The sequence below is a fragment of the Raphanus sativus genome, chromosome 5 (assembly GCF_000801105.2).
Source record: "Raphanus sativus cultivar WK10039 chromosome 5, ASM80110v3, whole genome shotgun sequence".
Lineage (NCBI taxonomy): Eukaryota > Viridiplantae > Streptophyta > Magnoliopsida > Brassicales > Brassicaceae > Raphanus > Raphanus sativus.
The window spans coordinates 20,559,475-20,577,518 of NC_079515.1; the positions used below are offsets into that span (position 1 = coordinate 20,559,475).

At 35.2% G+C, this 18,044-nt stretch overlaps 3 protein-coding genes across 5 annotated transcripts; 1 reads left to right on the plus strand and 2 right to left on the minus strand.

Moving 5' to 3' along the window:
- Positions 1 to 4,688: 4,688 nt before the first annotated feature.
- On the plus strand, positions 4,689 to 7,920 carry LOC108859803 (cullin-1). Its single transcript, XM_018633715.2, has 9 exons — positions 4,689 to 4,774; positions 4,893 to 5,148; positions 5,223 to 5,456; positions 5,532 to 6,299; positions 6,391 to 6,446; positions 6,630 to 7,044; positions 7,143 to 7,361; positions 7,444 to 7,611; positions 7,696 to 7,920. The coding sequence occupies exons 2-9, from the start codon at positions 4,906 to 4,908 to the stop codon at positions 7,795 to 7,797; spliced, it is 2,205 nt and encodes a 734-aa protein (XP_018489217.1). The 5' UTR covers positions 4,689 to 4,774; positions 4,893 to 4,905; the 3' UTR covers positions 7,798 to 7,920.
- Positions 7,921 to 7,974: 54 nt separating this feature from the next.
- LOC108862660 (cysteine-tryptophan domain-containing zinc finger protein 3) lies at positions 7,975 to 12,901 on the minus strand. Of its 3 annotated transcripts, none has more exons than XM_018636866.2 (11): positions 12,741 to 12,901; positions 12,444 to 12,596; positions 12,264 to 12,336; positions 12,083 to 12,171; positions 11,642 to 11,995; positions 10,672 to 11,551; positions 9,578 to 10,584; positions 9,341 to 9,501; positions 9,036 to 9,196; positions 8,794 to 8,954; positions 7,975 to 8,466 (listed from the first exon to the last, which is right to left on the minus strand). In XM_018636866.2, the coding sequence occupies exons 2-11, from the start codon at positions 12,594 to 12,596 to the stop codon at positions 8,269 to 8,271; spliced, it is 3,237 nt and encodes a 1,078-aa protein (XP_018492368.1). In that variant the 5' UTR covers positions 12,741 to 12,901; the 3' UTR covers positions 7,975 to 8,268. The 3 variants fall into 3 exon arrangements, with proteins under 3 accessions (XP_018492368.1, XP_018492369.1, XP_018492370.1); XM_018636867.2 differs by having other exon boundaries at positions 12,444 to 12,579; positions 12,741 to 12,893; XM_018636868.2 differs by lacking the exons at positions 7,975 to 8,466; positions 8,794 to 8,954 and having other exon boundaries at positions 9,030 to 9,196; positions 9,301 to 9,501.
- A 235-nt stretch (positions 12,902 to 13,136) lies between these two features.
- Positions 13,137 to 17,527, minus strand: LOC108863208 (peroxisomal ATPase PEX6). The gene is made up of 13 exons (XM_018637550.2): positions 17,087 to 17,527; positions 16,339 to 16,956; positions 16,029 to 16,272; positions 15,786 to 15,927; positions 15,434 to 15,617; positions 15,093 to 15,281; positions 14,697 to 14,978; positions 14,466 to 14,624; positions 14,258 to 14,380; positions 13,906 to 14,177; positions 13,689 to 13,833; positions 13,510 to 13,593; positions 13,137 to 13,421 (listed from the first exon to the last, which is right to left on the minus strand). The coding sequence occupies exons 1-13, from the start codon at positions 17,333 to 17,335 to the stop codon at positions 13,332 to 13,334; spliced, it is 2,781 nt and encodes a 926-aa protein (XP_018493052.1). The 5' UTR covers positions 17,336 to 17,527; the 3' UTR covers positions 13,137 to 13,331.
- Between the last annotated feature and the right edge of the window lie 517 nt (positions 17,528 to 18,044).

An 18,044-nucleotide genomic window follows, 5' to 3' on the forward strand; every position in this document is an offset into this window, starting at 1 on the left:
GAAAATCATCAAAAACTTTCAAAACTAAATATTTAAGACTAGGATTTTGTCTAAGTCCTTTGGGAATGATTTTGTTAAAACAATGACCATTTACGGTTGAACATGGTGATGAGATCATTCATATTTGCTAAAGTAACTTATCTTAAAGATACAATTTAGTAAAATTAAAGAAAACCGTTAATAATCATAAACATAAAATAAAACCAAAATACTTTGGACTTTCATTTAAGACATCTTATTTTAAACCAATACTACATCTCATCGAATAAATATGAATTGTGTTTAGATTTAACTTCTATTAAATCAATACTATTAAAATAGAAACATAACATATAGACCTAATTTGATCCTAGGTAGAATATTCTTTTAAAATTATATACAAGAATTACTCAACTGATAATATTTCTTAAATTATTATTTTTTTGAAAAAACTATACTATATATATTTTTGACTAACTTATATTATTACTAACTACATATCTTTAAATAAAGACAAACTATCATTAAATGTAGTTTAATTATGGAAGTAGTTTAAACTAACGAATCTCCATAAATATATCTTAAACTATTTTTTTTTTTTTGAAAAAACTATACTATATATATATTTTTGACTAACTTATATTATTACTAACTACATATCTTATAATAAAGACAAACTATCATTAAATGTAGTTTAATTATGGAAATAGTTTAAACTAACGAATCTCCATAAATATATCTTTCCTAAAACATGGTTCCTACAAATAAATATTTAATATTTCAAAATTAAGAAGATACTCCATTTTAGACAAAAAAAAATCCGGTAAACTTCCAAAAAATAAAGCCAACGTCAACGAGCACAAACTACACATTTTATATATGTTTGCCATGAAGATTTGTCAAAAAAGGTTTACGTGAAATTATTATATACCGTAAGAGTTTTAAACCCTAAATACTATACTCTAAACCCATTGATAAATCTTAAGCCTTTGGATAAATCATAAACTCTAGAATTCAAAATTTATCCAAGGGTTTAAGATTTGAGAAATACTTTAGGTTCACCCCTATGATTTCGTTATTTCATATTCAGTATCTTTTAAAAAAGGAAATAAAATATTATCAAATTATATTAATATTTTTAAACTAAAAAATAAAAATTAATATTAATCGCAAACAAAAATAGGTTTTAGAAAATATATTTTTAATACCGTCAGCCAAACACTAAACCCTAAACCCTAAACCCTTGGGTAAATCCTAAACCCTTGGTAAATCCAAAATGTTTGGATAAATTCTAAATCCTACAGTTTATGATTTATCCAAGGGTTTATGATTTATCCAAGAGTTTAGGGTTTAGTATTTAAGGTTTAGTGTTTTGCTGATTGTGTTAAAAATATTTTTAAAAAAATCCAAAGATTTAGGATTTATCCAAGAATTTACCATGAATTTAAGGTTTATGATTCAGGGTTTAGAGTTTAGAGTTTAGTGTTTTGCTGACGTATTTTAAATATAAAATCTTTTTATGCGACTACTATTATTTTCTATTTATTTTTTATTTTAAAAACATAATAAAATTTGACAATATTTTGTTTCTTTTTTTCAAAGATACTGAATATGAAATAACGAAATCCTATTGGTTGGGTGAACCTAAAGGTTCAATCTAGGGGTGAACCCAAGAATTTCTCTTAAGATTTACCTAAGGGTTTAGGATATAGCATTTAGGGTATAGGGTTTAGTATTTAGGGTTTAATTTTTTGTCGATGACATTAAAATTATTATTTTTTAAGTTTTTTTTTGTTTCCAACTAATATTATTTTTTATTTATTCTTATCTTTTAATTTTAAAATATGACAATATTTTGTTTCCTTTTTTAAAAGATATTGAATACAAAATGGTGAACTTATATTATTGGGTTCACCCTAGGGAGTGAACTCAAGAATTACTCAACTGATAATATTTCTTAAATTAAATTTTGTATACTTTTGATTTGTAAATAAAATTGAAAAACTGTTAGATTTGTAATTTTTTATTTTGATAAATGTTTTACTATCCAAACATGAAGAAAATGATATTAGAAAAACCAAAATTTTATTTACAACAATATTAGTTTGTTTTGTTATTTATATTTTTTGAAGAATAAAATTAAAGATGTAAAAAATATTTGAAAAATACAATTTATTATAGATTTATTAAATGAAATATGATATGGAAGATCTTAATTAATACATAATCGACTGAGATATTTGTTTAGATTTAATTATTTAAATCTTACCATATTTAAGCTATATTTAAGGATATATAGTTAGTAATATTTTAGGTTAGGCAAAATTGTATAAGGCATAGTTTTAAAAAAAAATCTACCTACGATCAAGTTAGGTCTATATGTTCTGCTTATGTTTTAATAGGATTGAATACATTTTGATCTGTGCTTTCAAAGCGCTAAATTATTTAACAAATTTATTAATCCGTCAATTTGTTCACTAATTTGTTTAGCCATTAATATTCAGTTTCCAGTTAGATTCCAATTTTTTTGGTTTCAATTTGGTTTTGGTTTTTGTTTTTTTTTTGTTTAAAAGAAATAGAAACCGTTTGATTATTTATGAATCGAAATTTGGTTTTGGTTTGACCTGGATAACAATGTTAGAACCCGATAAAATTTTTGAGTTTAATTTGGTTTCGTTCTCTATTTTAAGATGATTTTGAATAATTAAATTTAAAATCACATTTTCTCTCTTTTTAAAAGAAAAATCAATATTTTAAAAATATACGGTGATTGAGTTCTATCAAAAAAATTAGCTTAACCCTTTTCTCACATATAATACTTTTTATCTTTTATAAGCCTACTTATACTGAAGTTGATTTTAATAATGAAAATAAATTACATAAATAACTCTTACGATATATGCTGAAAACAGTTTTTTTTTAATTCTAATATTTTTATCGATTAATTATGATATTACAATGATTAGAATATTACAAAGACGATTATACAACCAACAATTTTACCATCTTGTGAGAATACACGCCTGACTGCACCTCTTCGAGTCGTCCTATGAGATCCATGTTCGATGGTACGCCCTGCACCAAGCTGAAGATCTCCTGTAATCCGTTTCTCCATAAGCTGTATAATTTGGTATTTTCTGGGGTTTGAACCCCAGACCTCCGGATGTAGAAGCATTACATGCAGAGCCGGTCCTAGGAATTTATAGACTAGAAGCAAAAGAAAAAAAATTGGCCACTTTTTAGGAGAATTTTTTTTTTTAAGGAAAATAAAAAGATAAATATGGTGGGATGGGGATTCGATCCCCGGCTGATAAACATTATATAGAGCACAGAAATCGCTAGACTACTGAAGACTTTTGTAAATTTGTGGCCGAAAATAACTTATTAATTACACGGCTGGAAGCAGCTGCTTCCTCTGCTTTGCCCAAGGGCCGGCACTGATTACATGAACCCTTAGTCAAACCATTGGACCAACGGAGTTTCCACGACTGAAAACAGTTTAATTTTACTATAATTTTTATCAAAAAAAAAACTCTTACGGTATATAATAATTTCACGTAAACCTTTTTTAACAAATCTTCATGGCAAACATATATAAAATGTGTAGTTTGTGCTCGTTGATGTTGGCTTTATTTTTTGGAAGTTTACCGGATTTTTTTTTGTCTAAAATGGAGTATCTTCTTAATTTTGAAATATTAAATATTTATCTGTAGGAACTAGGAACCATGTTTTTAGGAAAGATATATTTATGGAGATTAGTTAGTTTAAACTATTTCCATAATTAAACTACAATTAATGATAGTTTGTCTTTATTTAAAGATATGTAGTTAGTAATAATATAAGTTAGTCAAAAATATATGCATAGTATAGTTTTCTCAAAAAAAAAAATTAATTTAAGAAATATTATCAGTTGAGTAATTTTTGGGTTCACTCGTGAGGGTGAACCTCTAAGTTCACCCACCAATAGAAGTTCACCATTTTGTATTCAATATCTTTTAAAAAAGGAAACAAAATATTGTCATATTTTAAAATTAAAAGATAAGAATAAATATTGACAATAGTTTATTTCCTTTTTTAAAAGACATTAAATATAAAATGGTGAACTCTTATTGATGGGTGAACCTAAAGGTTCACCGTAGGGAGTGAACCCAAGAATTACTCTTATCAGTTTTCTTTGGAGTTTTAATGGGTCGATCATTATTATATCACAATTTAATGATATTTTTTAGATTTGCAGGTTTTATCAGATTTTTACTAACAAAATTTTAATTAATTTAAATCGGATTATATACTATTCACTGAATTTACCAGTTCAACCATGGATCCAAATCGAATATAAAAAATATTGAATATTTATTTTTAACATAAATATGTAGATTAAAATTCAAAAATAATATTTAACACCCACTAACATTTTTATCCAAAAAATCATAACTAAAACAATTAAAATTTACAACTATATAAAACCTTCTTTTTAAGTAATTATCACAAGAAAAAAATAAACCAAACTTGTATATATCTCCAAATCATTAACGAAAAAAAGAAAGATCTCGAAATATTGACTTATTTATATATATGATAATAATAAAGTTTCCAGATTTACTTCCTTTAGAATCTCGATTTTTAAGATTTCTTTTTAATAAAAATAAGTAAAATAATTGATAACTATTAGCCACCACCGCCTTATACTAGTTTCGTTGACTATAAATAAGTACCTCTGCAAAGCTTTTCTTAATACATTCAATCTCAATTCTCATAACTCTCTCTCTCAGAAACCTAATTAAATACTTGTGCGGTAAGTAAACATCTTAATTAGGGTTTACTCTTTTATTATATAAGATTAGGTTTTTGATTCTCGTTTTCGATTACTTTGATTGTATAGGTTTTTGATTCTCGTTTTACTTTGGTTGTAGAATTTGATTCAGAATGGGATCTAGACAAAATCCTGAGATTATTACCTTTGAAAAAGGATCTGAACTCATTGATGCCTATGTAACCAAGCTCAAAAGGATTCTTGAAGGAAAGCCTGAACCAGCCTTTGTGTCTCACGAATATATTGGAAACTACACAACTGTTTACAATATGTGCATCCAGAAACCACCTAACGATTGCTCTGAACGGCTTTATGAAAAGTATGGTGACATCTTTATAGATTATGACACTCATACGGTGAGTATCGACCCACTTTTTTTTAATTTACTTTCTTATAAATAGTTTTTAACACATATTTGTGTGTGTGTTAGGTGTTGCCCTCTATCATGGAGAAGCATGATGAATACATGCTGAGAGAGCTTTCTCAGAGGTGGGATACTAATAAGAGTATGGTTAGGTGGTTAACTCGCTTCTTCTACTATCTTGACCGTTACTACACTGCACGGAGAAGCCTTCCAGGCCTACCAGAAGTTGGCATGATCTGTTTCCGCGAGCATGTTTACAATAACGTTCACTTCAATGTCAAACAAGTTGTACTTGCAATGGTAAGTACATGTATACGCACGACTCTTGATGATGTATAGACAGAACTTTATCTAACACGGCTTTGTATTATCCAGATCCATAAAGAGCGAGAGGGCCAACAGATTGATAGGGCACTACTGAAGAACGTGTTAGATCTCTTTGTTCAGAATGGGATGGGAACTACGGACAGGTATATAGAGGATTTTGAGGACTTCTTTATTGTAGAAACAAAGTCTTACTATTCCCGCAAGGCCTCAAGTTGGATCCAAGAGGATTCTTGCCCTGAGTACATGATCAAGTCTGAGGAGTCTTTAAAGAAGGAGAAGGAGAGAGTCGCTCACTACCTTCATTCAGACACCGGGCCTAAACTAGTTGACGTTTTGCAAAGCCATTTGTTGGTTTCGGTTGCAAAACAGCTTCTAGAAAAGGAGAACTCAGGTTGCAGCGCATTGCTGAGAGATGATAAGACGGATGATCTCTCGAGGATGTACAGGCTTTACCACGCAATCCCCGAAGGTTTGGCACCTGTTACGGAAGCCTTTAGGCTTCATGTTACTTCAGAAGGTAACGCTCTTATCAAACAAGCCGAAGACGCAGCTACTAGTGGTAGCGTGGAGGAACAGGTTCTTGTCGGGAAGATAATGGACTTGCACGATAAGTACATGGCCTATGTTACGGAATGTTTTCAGAACCACACACTCTTCCATAAGGCATTGAAAGAAGCTTTTGAAATCTTTTGTAACAAGAAAGTGGCTGGAAGCTCAAGTGCAGAGTTACTCGCAACGTTTTGTGACAATCTTTTCAGGAAGGCAGCGAATGACAAATCCAATGATGACTCTACTATTGATTCCACCGTTGACAATGTAAGAATTCTCTTCTTTTATTCTTCATATGTTCAATGTCATTGACCCTTTGTTTTGATGCTAATATAGTCTTTTGTTTTAATGATTACAGGTTGTTAAGTTGCTTGACTACATTAGTGACAAAGATCTTTTCGCCGAGTTCTATAGGTACACTCCTCTTAATCTTATTGCTTAGGCTAATTCATTTATACGCTCCTCTTTGAATCTTATTGCTTAGGCTAATTCATTTATTCAAGATAGTATTTAGAATGACTTCTTTAATGCTATTTTATTACAGTGTTAAATATACTATGAATATTTTATTTAGAATGGCTTCTTGTATGCATGCAGGAAGAAGCAAGCACGTAGGCTATTATTCGGAAAGTTTAATGATGATCATGAAAGAAGTATACTTACAAAGCTTAAAGGACAGTTCGGTGGGCAGTTTACTTCAAAGATGGAGGGAATGGTGACCGATATGCAATTGGCAAAAGACCAGCAGACTGACTTCGACGAGTATATGAAAAATAAACCAAAAGGTGTTGATTTCACGGTCACTGTTCTGACCACTGGTTTTTGGCCCAGTTACAAGACTTCAGACCTCAATCTACCACTCGAAATGGTCAACTGTATTGAGAGTTTCAAGGCTTATTATGAAACCAAAACCGGTCACCGAAGACTTATGTGGATTTACTCTCTGGGAAATTGTCATCTTAATGCAAGATTTGACTCTAAACCTATCGAGTTGATAGTTTCTACCTATCAGGTATGTCCATATCTTTTTTTTCTTTTCTTAGTTATGTTTTTTTATTTCAACGTTATATTTTTATATATATATATATATATATTTCTTTTTGTTTCCAGGCTGCTGTGCTTTGTGCTTTCAATAACTCAGAAAGATTAACCTACCAGGAGCTCATTGAACAACTAAACCTTAGCCATGAAGATCTTGTAAGGGTGCTTCATTCACTCTCATGCGCAAAGTACAAGTTTCTTAATAAGGAACCAGCCTCAAAAATCGTCTCCAAAACCGATTCTTTCGAATTCAACTCCAAGTTCACCGATAAAATGCGGAGAATCAGGGTATGTATGCATAAGATCATTCTGTTGGTTCAGACGAATAAAGAAAGGCTAGCTACTAATGATTTTTATTTTTGTGAAACAGGTCCCTCTTCCTCCTGTGGATGACCGCAAGAAAGTAGTTGAAGATGTTGATAAAGATAGACGTTATGCTATTGATGCTTCTCTTGTGCGGATCATGAAGAGCAGAAAAGTGTTGCCACATCAACAGTTAGTCTCTGAATGTGTTGAGCAGCTTAGCCGAATGTTCAAGGTAATTGTAAAAAACCAAAAAAGAGTACTCACGCATTGGTTTCATCATGAATGTTTCTTAATGGTTTTTGTTTAATTTTTGCAGCCTGATATAAAGATGATCAAGAAACGTATTGAGGATTTGATAACCAGAGATTACTTGGAGAGGGATTCTGAAAATCCCAACACCTTCAAATACGTTGCTTAGTCAAAGACATACTGAGAGCAAAAATGTTGTTTAGGTTTCGTCTTTTAATACATTCTTGTCTTTCTTTTTTTTTCTCTGAAATATTTGATAATACTTTTCTGATTTAAAATGTGTTTTTTTACCTTCGTTCTTTACAAAAATGATTCAAATTTTGATATAAAATATGGATCAAACGAATAGAAAGAAACAGTTGCTAAAAATGTTGAGTAATTTTAGTTCCAGTCCTTGTTATCCTAAAATTCTCTTATACTGGTTATATATATGAACAACACATGATGATAACTTTGAATCTTCTTCAAGTCACTCACAAATAATATCCTAACACTATACACATAACGCAGTGAAACAAGTTTATATAATCTTCAAGCAAAAACTCAAAGGTCGTTTTCCCTTCTCTTCTTTTCGCCGCTGAGTATGGCCCCTATGGTATTAAACTTACTTGTACAAAGGTGAGATCATAATCCATAATAATCACCGGTTTATGGATTCCATTGCAAGCCTCACCGCATGCACCAGCTTCTCCATATCCTGAAAACTGAAATCAAGAGCCCTTTTGATGGATGTTACGCCATTACTGCTGTATCTGGTGTCAGACGATTTTCCTTTAGCAACTGCAAACGCGGTCTGTGCTTTTCTTGATGCATCCATTGCAAGGCTTACGTTTTGCGACTGCAAGACATAAATATATGCATCCAACGAACACATCCATTAAGCATAACTGAGATATGGTGCAATACTCTCACTCAAAAATCTGATGATGTTTACATACACAACACTATTTTTAACGATGATGGTAATGAATATATGTTCCTATATTGAAGATAATTCCAATTAAATGTTGCTCAAGTCTCAACCAAGAAATTATTACAACTACGTACTAAAATCCTGTTGATATTTCCAGCCTAACTAGAGCAGCTAAATGACTCTGTAAACCTAAACTAAATTATATATATATTTCAAGGTACCAGATCACAGAAGCAAACTAACTGAACTTACAAAAGTCAAAAGCTGTGAAAGAGAGGAATTGTTTCCTGAGGAGAGAACAAGGTTTCCAGTTACTTTAGGGGATGACCTCACAGGGGTGGACAAGGCAACCTTCTCAGCTGCCAATGTCTTGTTTGGGTTTTCACCATCAGAAGCAAAGGAAGGAGATTCACCTGTCCCAACAAGATGGAAAGTAATTCATCAGCCCCAAACATTTTAAGATATATGTTCTTTCTTTTTTTCCCCCTAAATACCTGAAGGAATCACTTGCAGAGATGCTTCTAACTCAGATTTATATCTGTTTATGTTTCCATGGGAGGAATACGTTATCCTTAGATAGGCCACTTCCATACATTTATAAGCCAAAGCAGCAGCCCCCATATCTTTATCTTTCTCATATTCATGTGCACAGAACCTGTTACATAAACAGTATTAGATTTTATAACATGACTCGGTTCAATACAACATTTGGACATACTAGAAACTCAGCGAACATGAGAGGCCAACATGAACAAGTACCATCACAGTGAAGTCAGATCTTGCTGAATGCCAAACTTACTTGCAAAGTTTTGCTGTGCTGCCATAAATATGCTTGGATGTGGCAATGCTCTTATGTGTGGCAGTCTCAGTGCCAGAGGACTCCAAAAGGGAGGCACCATGAAGAAACTTAAGCGCTGCCTGAAAGTAAAAACCAATGCTCTCGTGATTGTTCCCAGCATTCTGCAAAAGGACAATTGTCTATGTTAAGCCAGGGGGAGAGAAAGCAGACAACATTTTGCCATAAATAAGCCCAAACCTTAAGACGATCAGCTATGTGTTTCAAGTCTGTAGCCTCTTTGATTGAGTTGGATGCAGCCTGACTCGTAATTTCCTTTTTCAAAGGGCTTGAGCCAACATGATCATTATGTGCACTTCCGTTTTGCTTTTGGTTTCTTGAACCAACATCATGGTTATCATTTCTCATTACCTTTGTCTTTGCACTTGATATCTCCCTGCCGTGGTTCAAGACTTCAACTTGGTCTGTACTATTTGTATTTAGCTTATTAATAGGATCTTGATGTTCCCTTGAGTCCTCTTTATTACTCTCCATAGACACTTTTCTAGCAGGTCTTCTCTTGTTTCTGCTTTCTTTTGTTTTTACTTCAACAGCAGCGCCAAGATCTTGCACTTCATTCGCTGTACCCCTGTGATTCTCTTTCAACGCTGCAGATGACCTCCCTTCTCTATTCTTTTCTTGAGGTTCACTCTCTGTGCAATAACCTTCTTTGCTGTCCCTGAAATTTTCTGCAGCCTTCTTTGTTGTTCCTGGTTTATCCATAGTGATATAACCTTCACCTTCTCGGCATCTTTTCCGCGTATCACCAGCAGTATCATTGGGTTCATCCTGCTCTGAGATTCTTTCTGATTTAAGCTCACGTGGGTCTAAGGCTGAAGGAGCTAGTGAGTCAGCTAGCGAACCTTTGGCTTCTTGGACACTATCTCTATCATTTCCCTGAGTAACTACTCTGTCCCTATCACAACTTTCAGGCAACTCCTTTACATCACAACTTGAACCCTTAAGCCTCTTTTGCTTTCTAACTTTCTCTCCACTTGACTCCATTACTGTGGCTTCTCTCATACAATCTCCACTTTCTTTGTTTTCCTTTCGTTTCCTCTTTCTGTCTTCGTGAGGGGAAGCCTTACCAATATCCTTCATAGCTTTGTTGGATCCAGGTTGGTCTACAGCAGAAAATCTTGATTTTCCAGTCTTTGGTTTCTTACAAAGTTCTCTTTCAGGTTCCATTCCCACATTCTTCATTCCTCCTACACACGCATTTATCAAGCGCATCAGATAGTTTGAACAGAAAGGAAACATAATAAGGAAAATAAATACATTCCAGAGATAGATACCTTCAACAAAATGCTTATTTTTCACTTCTGATTTAACACTCTGCTTACTGTTGTGTCCATCTTTATATAAGTCACTTGACTTGATAGGATGCTTCGAATCTGGTTCACACTTCCATGCCTCTTCAACATTTCTAACACTGTTGAAACTCTCCTTCAATGCACTTTCTTCTGAGAGCTTTTCTTTCTTAGCTTTAGGAACCAGAACACTCTGTTCTTGTTCTTTTGATCCTCCAATATCTTCTTGCAATTTATCTGGTACATTCGTGTTAGTTATATTCACAGCAGCATCCTTGCCTTTCAAACTATTCTTGCTTTGCGACTTCTGTGCTTTAGGAAGTTTTGACTTCAAACTTTGCTCTTCACTCCTTGTCTCACTCTTACCAACCGTTACCACAGAAGAGTAATCTACATGTTCAATACCTGAAGGCTTTACTGCTTCACCTTCTTCCACGTCTTTTCTTGTGTTAACACTTTCAGTACCCTCAACATCATCTTTCAGTTCAGGCTTTGAACCCATCGAAGTTGCATCTAGGTCAGTGTTGTTCATCCCTCTTAATGTACCCTCCACATAAGAATCCGATATCTTATCAATCTCTTTTGCCCGGTGGATAGATGACGGCGGTGATAGACAGGACAAAAGAGGAAGCTTCATAGTCTTAGAAACAAGCTCCTCGCATGACTCTTTATCAGCCTCTTTTTCAGTATCGAATCCAATATGACTTCCATCAAGCCTGTTTGACGGTGGCACATACTTTAACTTTTCCTTCTTCACACACTTTTGTGCATCTTTCGTGATGTTTCCTTTCTTTCCCAACTGAATAAGATCGTCAGAGAGAGGTGACAAAAGCTGATCTTTATGCAAAGGGAACGACACCATAGCCTACAGAAAGAAATGCATCAAGACCAAACTCACATTCATCACTGAGAGAACAAAAGAAAACAAAAAAAAGAGGGTAAAAAAAATATTAACCATAAGAATTTTAGTCGGCGAATCATGAACCCCATTCAGTAACCTTCCTTCAACTTCTGATGGTGGCATATTGAGGCCTTGTTTACTATCATAGGTTGAAACGTTTTTCAATGAGAGATCACTTGAACCAACTTTGATACGGAGTTTGAATGTCTTATGATTCGATGGAGGAGCAGCAGAAGAAGAAGAAGGAGAAGGAGAGGTTTTGGTGACAGGTTTTTGTTTGCTATCACTACTTGATTTGACCAAGTTTTTCATCTTGGCCAAAACATCGGAGGCAGGAGGAGGAGGAGGAGGAGGTTTTGAAGTGGAACCAGATGCAGCCGATGAAGCTGAGCACTTAGATTGACCCACCTATTAAAAATAAAAAAAAATAGGTTGACTGTAAGATTAGAGAGACACTCAACCTCTATAAAAGCTTGAGAGTGTTGAGGGTCTTACCACTTGGTTTTGAACTTGTGGTGGACTCTTACAAACCGGAGATCTTTGATACATAGACAAAAACGAACCATAGCCACCATACTTTGAACCTAATACATATATATGAGAGAGAGATTGGTGTTAGAAAAAAGGGAATAACCCTGAAAGGTAAGTAAGTTAGCAATAAGAAAGGAACAATTACCCAAGTTTTCAGCAGAAACACCACCTTCAAAATCCTTCTGAAAATGTCCTAACACGTTCTCGAGCTTCTCATCCTTTTTCAAATAATTCAAAAAAAAAATGGGTTATTTATTTTTGTTTCTAAGTAGTTGAAATCAAGAGAGAGTTGAGAATATATATCTAAAAAGAGGGAGGTTATTACAATATAAGAGAGAGCAACGTCAGGGTCAACGCAAGAGACATAAGAATGTGTGCTTTCTTCCTCATCTTCTTCCATCTCCATGTCTACTTCCTCAATTCCACCAAACCCTAACCCTATTTCGTTTCTAGCATCGCTGCTGCTCACCGAAATCATCTAAAAATTAAAAAAAAGACCCAACCTTTATTTCTATAATTCGAACCAATTCTCAAAAAAAAAAACAGATCGAGATGGGGGAAAACAAGAAAAAATCTCAACTTAGCTAAAAGGAACAACGTTGGAAGTGAATAGCGAGCTCACCTCAAGATTTTGAAGAACTTGCAAAGATCGAAGCTTTTGGTAAATTCAAATATCCATTTTCTGATTCCTTCTCATTCTCTCTCTCTCTCTCTCTCTCTCTCTTCTCGTTGGTCGCTATTTTCTCGAACAAACAAAAAAAAAAGAAAAGGGAAAACTCTAACTGGATTTTTCGGACAAGCTCGCACAAACAAAGCAATGTTCCACGTGACAAATGATGATGTCAGCATCTCAAGTGGTCGGTCAAAGTCTCAAAGCTTTTGTACATTCCTTGTGTGTTGACAACGTGACAATAATAACTGTCAGATTTGTATTACTACTAATTGGATTCTTTACCATTTGGATTCTCACCCCCAAATTTAATTAATCACATGGATTTAACCACTTGTCCTCACTATGGAAACAAATCAACCGAACTTAGTGTATAAGAGAGGGACATTTAACAGTTTTGTAAACAAACTTCAATTTCTATAACAGACCTGATTATATATTCATAAGGAATTTGAGCATGTTGACATATAAGAGACCTTTTGATGGGTTTATTATCATTAAAAAAAAAAGCTTCAGCTCTGTAATTTGTATGCTGAGGAGTTTTTAGCTGGAACGGCCTTCGAACTGGTCTCGAAGTGCCTCGTACTTCTTCAGTTCAGTTATGGAGAGTGATGGTGAAAGCTGATCCATTGCCTACAATCACAATAAGCAGAGGTTTCTCAAGTTGCAGCAAAAAAAAAAAAAACAGATCTTTGTCTGCTGCAAAAAATAAAGGTTGTACCTTTATAAAATCCACAAACTCTACAACAACAGAGTCCGGATCGTCTTCTGGAAGAGAACCATCCCCTGAATCCAAATTTAACACCTGCATTTGCCATAGAATGATCATATACAATTAACAGTAGAAGAACGATTATACAGTCTTTTAAAGTGTATGTTAAAAAGCTTTCTCTTTCTCACCTTTCGCTTAGCTGCTTGAAACCAAGCATCGGCACACAATGCATACATATCAGCGCCAGTGAACGTAGACGGACATTTCTTTGCTACTGAATAAAGCGATACATCTTCGCTTAACTTAAATTTCCTAGTAAGTGCTTTTAGTACCCTGCAAAAACAATAAGGATTAAGACAACGTGTAAGTAAATGTGTTTTTGATTTGTTTTAAATTGTGTGAAACCTTTCTCTGTAAGACGCATCAGCGTTGACTCCAACATAAAGAAGTTTGTCGAATCTGCCAGGTCGTAGAAGAGCTGGATCAATCAGGTCAGGTCTGTTGCTTGCTCCTATAATGAACAGATCCTGTGAAGAATCGCTGAGTCCATCGATCTCTGCAAGCATCTGAGAGACCACTCGGTCCATCACTCCTCCTGAATCACCAGAAGCACCTCGTGCTGGAGCAAGTGAATCCAGCTCATCAAAGAAGATCACACACGGCCGTGCTGATCTCGCCTGCCACATTCCTCTCAATCAACTTAAGAACCGGGACCACAGATTCAATAAGCTAAGAGGAGAAGTATAGTATTAAATACCTTTTCGAAAATATCTCGAACATTTTTCTCTGACTCGCCAATATACATGTTGATCAACTCTGGGCCTTTTACACTGAGGAAGTTTAAGGAACACTCTGTCGCCACAGCTTTTGCCAGTAAAGTCTATACAGATTTAAATAACGAAGGTTTCAAAGATAACTGCCAGAACAGTAGCTAAGAGTCAGAAGGCAAAAGCAGCTTTACTCACTTTCCCAGTTCCTGGAGGTCCATAGAGAAGTACACCAGAACGTTTACGTAGTCCAGATGAAAATAAATCTTTATGCAGGAGAGGTAACTGAACTGTGTCCAATATCGAACTCTTCACATCCTCAAGCCCACCAACATCATCCCATTTCACATTCGGAACCTAAAAATGCAATTAAACATTTTTTAAGAATGCACATCGGTCTCATAAGAGAAAACACTGTGGTAATGTTACCTTAGGAGCACCAAGGGCTGATGCATTTCTCTTCTTTGATCGGTCTAAAGCTTTAGTGAAGTCATCTTTAGCTGTTTGTGTCTCAGTGGTGTTACCTAATTGACTTGGCTGGTCTACATCAACTCCAAGAGGATCACCCGACAGAGGATTAATCTTCTCAGTCTCGGACTCTTTACTGATGAATAAGTTGGCGCCAGCATCAGCTACAAGAGCACGCAAGTCCCGAGGGAGGAAACCAGAAGTCTGTCCAACCAATCCTTTCACAAATTCATCTGAGCTGGTCTACACAAAAAAAAAGATAGTATCTGTGCATCAAGCTTTAAGTTCTTAACTATAGCTTGATGATAGATGAATAAACTGACACTTTCTGGTTTTGATTTGAATGTACTCACATACATTGAGGAGTTGAGAAACATCTTGGAGGGACCGAGACAGCATCTCAGATCTCTGCTCGTCGTTTAGAGAACCCATCCGTATCTCATGGCTAAAGCAACGCCTGATTGTCGGAGAGAGACCTTCAGTGCTTTCAGCAGATGCGATTAACAGCACCTGGTGTCCCCTAAACTTCCCAACTTCATCTACAGACTGCATTAACAGATATATTCATATAAGGCATCATGAGAGGATGTATTTTTCAAATCAAGAATTTCTTCTTTAATTGTTACGCCAATTTATTTGAAGATGTCTTCGGATAAGAATTTTCTAAAAATATTATGTGAAGGAAATGGAAATCTTACGGAATTGCTATTCGACTCCTCTTCCATGGAACTGTATTCACCATTAGAAACTGGCTCAGTGAGTTCCCTAATAACCGATGCAATCTCAGAGGCCACGCCAACTCGATCACCCTGTGAGCCGTCCTGAGATCCTAGATTTTTAAAAACTTCGAAATGGCGGAGCAGAAGTATCGTTGGTGCGTACCTGTGACAATGAAAACAAAGGCATTTCGCCACGTTCAAGAAAGAAGTGTTTAGTGATTACCAATATTTTACTGAATGCAGAAAAGACAGCATGCTGATCTACATAGTTCAAGTAATGAATACCTGAGAGAGAAATAGATAGGAAAAAAAAAGACAACAATGAATTTACCTTCGTGCCATATTAAAAGTCTGGGCCAAAGCAGTAGATGTTTTCCTTTCAGAGGATGCTAATAAACTGTGGCAGCTATACTCAACTACATGCAGGCCCAACCTTCTGGCTACATAGTTAACAACAGTTCTCTTCCCGCACCCTTGAAACAAGTAATTAGAGACAAAAAAAAAAAAGAAAAAAAAGCTATTAGCATGCGATCATTTGTATGCACATAAATGGATGAATATTGGCTTCTAGTACCTGGCAGACCATGGAGTAAAACAGCAACCCTGAGTTTTGAGGAGAGTGCTGATGGGCAGAGAGGTGGGGAAAGCACCGAGGCCAATATATTTACTGTGTCCTCCTGCAAAGGGATAGGAACCTTTGAACTAGAAACAAGCAAATCTGGTGGAAGACCAGAAGAGACCGTTCCTCCAAGTACAAGAGCGGTTTGGGAGTGATTGACTCGAAGAAACCTCTCATTAGAAGGTTCCATCGCAATGACCTGAACACAGGAAACTATAATTCAGTAGCTTTCTTTTCCTGGCGAAAAAAGAAAACAAGATTATACCTTGAAATAGATAAAGTCTTCGCTTTTGGAGCCTCCTAACCCTTGAGTACACGGAACACAAATGCTAGAACAACAGTTCCATTCAATGAAAACTCGAAACACATCGCCTCTTGACAGCTGTCTATCAATTCCAAAATACTTATGCAAAGCGGAATCTATCAACCCCTGTCGCTCTTCATCTTCAAGTGAAGAATTGACCACCAGTGACTGAATGGTACCACACTCGGGGATCTTAACGAAAGAAACCCTCAGATGTGATGCATAGCCTGGAACTTGGGACACAGGTTCCAAATCCAAACCAATCTTCGATTCATCCAGCTCCTCATCGAGTCTAGCAACAAAATACTTCTCCAAGACCTCGTTCCCTCGATGGACTAGGGACTTGAGGCAGGAGATATGCAAGCTGAGATTAAAAGCTAACATGGGAGACAAGTAAGCAACCTCTTGGTCTGGTAACTGTTGACTTGTCATCAAATCAAAAGTGGGGAAGACAAGCATCGTGTGAAGAGAGTGTATGGGAGATGCATCTTCTTCAAGAAGAGTCGTCGTCTTGGGAGGATCAAGTACAACAACTTGCGCAATCCGTTGAATGCCTATGTCAACGTTGCTGATAATAACCTTGCAATACCAATACTCAATGTTAACATCAAAACTCACAATAAAGCATCCTTTTTTTACAATAAAGCATCCATTTTTTACAATAAAGTATCCTTCTTTTTTTAAGTTGTAAGAAGATAAAAGGACTTACGAAAGAGCCAGAGTTGATGGAAAGTCTCTTGAGCAGCTGAGTGGAGAGTCCGACCAGTGATGAGTCATCTAAGTCGGAACCATTTACTCCTTCTCCTTGCCACCTGAGAATGCCAGCTGGCAACGTAAGGTTCCGCCGTATCGAATCGGGTCTGCCCGGAGTCTCGTCGGGTTGAAGCGAATTGAGGACAGAGCGGAGTGTGGCTCTGGTGGATGATAGAACCAGAGGACTCCTCCGTCTCTCCACCATCACCACGGAATCGAATCGAATAAGCAAAGAGGTAAACTCAGCTTGAGAAGCTCAAACTCCAATACAAAAAAAAAGAAACGCGAACCGAGGAAGGAAGAGGATCAGATGATGCTCTCGGAGCCTGACGCACGCGCCGTCATAACAAATTTGTTTCCTTTATATTTGCATTTGAGTTCACATCTTTTGCAAAATATACATTTTCGATAAGACTATTATACATACATTGAAGGCAGAACCAACCTCTTCTTTCATGTCCCATATATTTACTTACACTAGATCTGGTGTCCGCGCTACGCGCGGAAAATGGTTGATGTTCAATTGACACTATTGAATTTTATTTTATTTTATTTTATATGAATATTATGTATTAAACAATGAGATCATTTAGGTTCAAATACTTTTCAAAAACAATCTAACAATGTAGTTTTTTGAAATCTAAATAAATCCAAGTACGAAGTTCTGTGGGAATGAAAAACTAAAGGAGAAAGAGACCAAGTATCTGAAGAACAGAAGCTGTAGTGTTACATATACGTAATTGTGGCAAATATCCTAAATTGTAAATTTCTGTTATATCTTTATAATTTTGGTAATTAGTTTCAGAAGATGATGTGTTCTGAGTTTTTTTTTTTTGAAAAATGTTCGTTTTTGCTTACTTATTACTAAGTATTCTGTAATATATATCTTAAAAGGTACATATATGTATTGATAA

Coding starts and splice junctions, on each gene's coding strand:
- LOC108859803 (XM_018633715.2), top strand. CDS start 4,906: ATGGGATCTAGACAAAATCCTGAGATTATTACCTTTGAAAAAGGATCT. Junction 5,149..5,222: donor TAGATTATGACACTCATACG/GTGAGTATCGAC, acceptor TGTGTGTGTTAG/GTGTTGCCCTCTATCATGGA. Junction 5,457..5,531: donor AACAAGTTGTACTTGCAATG/GTAAGTACATGT, acceptor TGTATTATCCAG/ATCCATAAAGAGCGAGAGGG.
- LOC108862660 (XM_018636866.2), bottom strand. CDS start 12,596: ATGATTTCGGTGAGCAGCAGCGATGCTAGAAACGAAATAGGGTTAGGG. Junction 12,172..12,263: donor TGTTTCTGCTGAAAACTTGG/GTAATTGTTCCT, acceptor TATATGTATTAG/GTTCAAAGTATGGTGGCTAT. Junction 11,996..12,082: donor CACAAGTTCAAAACCAAGTG/GTAAGACCCTCA, acceptor TATTTTTAATAG/GTGGGTCAATCTAAGTGCTC.
- LOC108863208 (XM_018637550.2), bottom strand. CDS start 17,335: ATGGTGGAGAGACGGAGGAGTCCTCTGGTTCTATCATCCACCAGAGCC. Junction 13,834..13,905: donor GATGCGTCTTACAGAGAAAG/GTTTCACACAAT, acceptor TTGTTTTTGCAG/GGTACTAAAAGCACTTACTA. Junction 13,594..13,688: donor TTCAAGCAGCTAAGCGAAAG/GTGAGAAAGAGA, acceptor TGGCAAATGCAG/GTGTTAAATTTGGATTCAGG.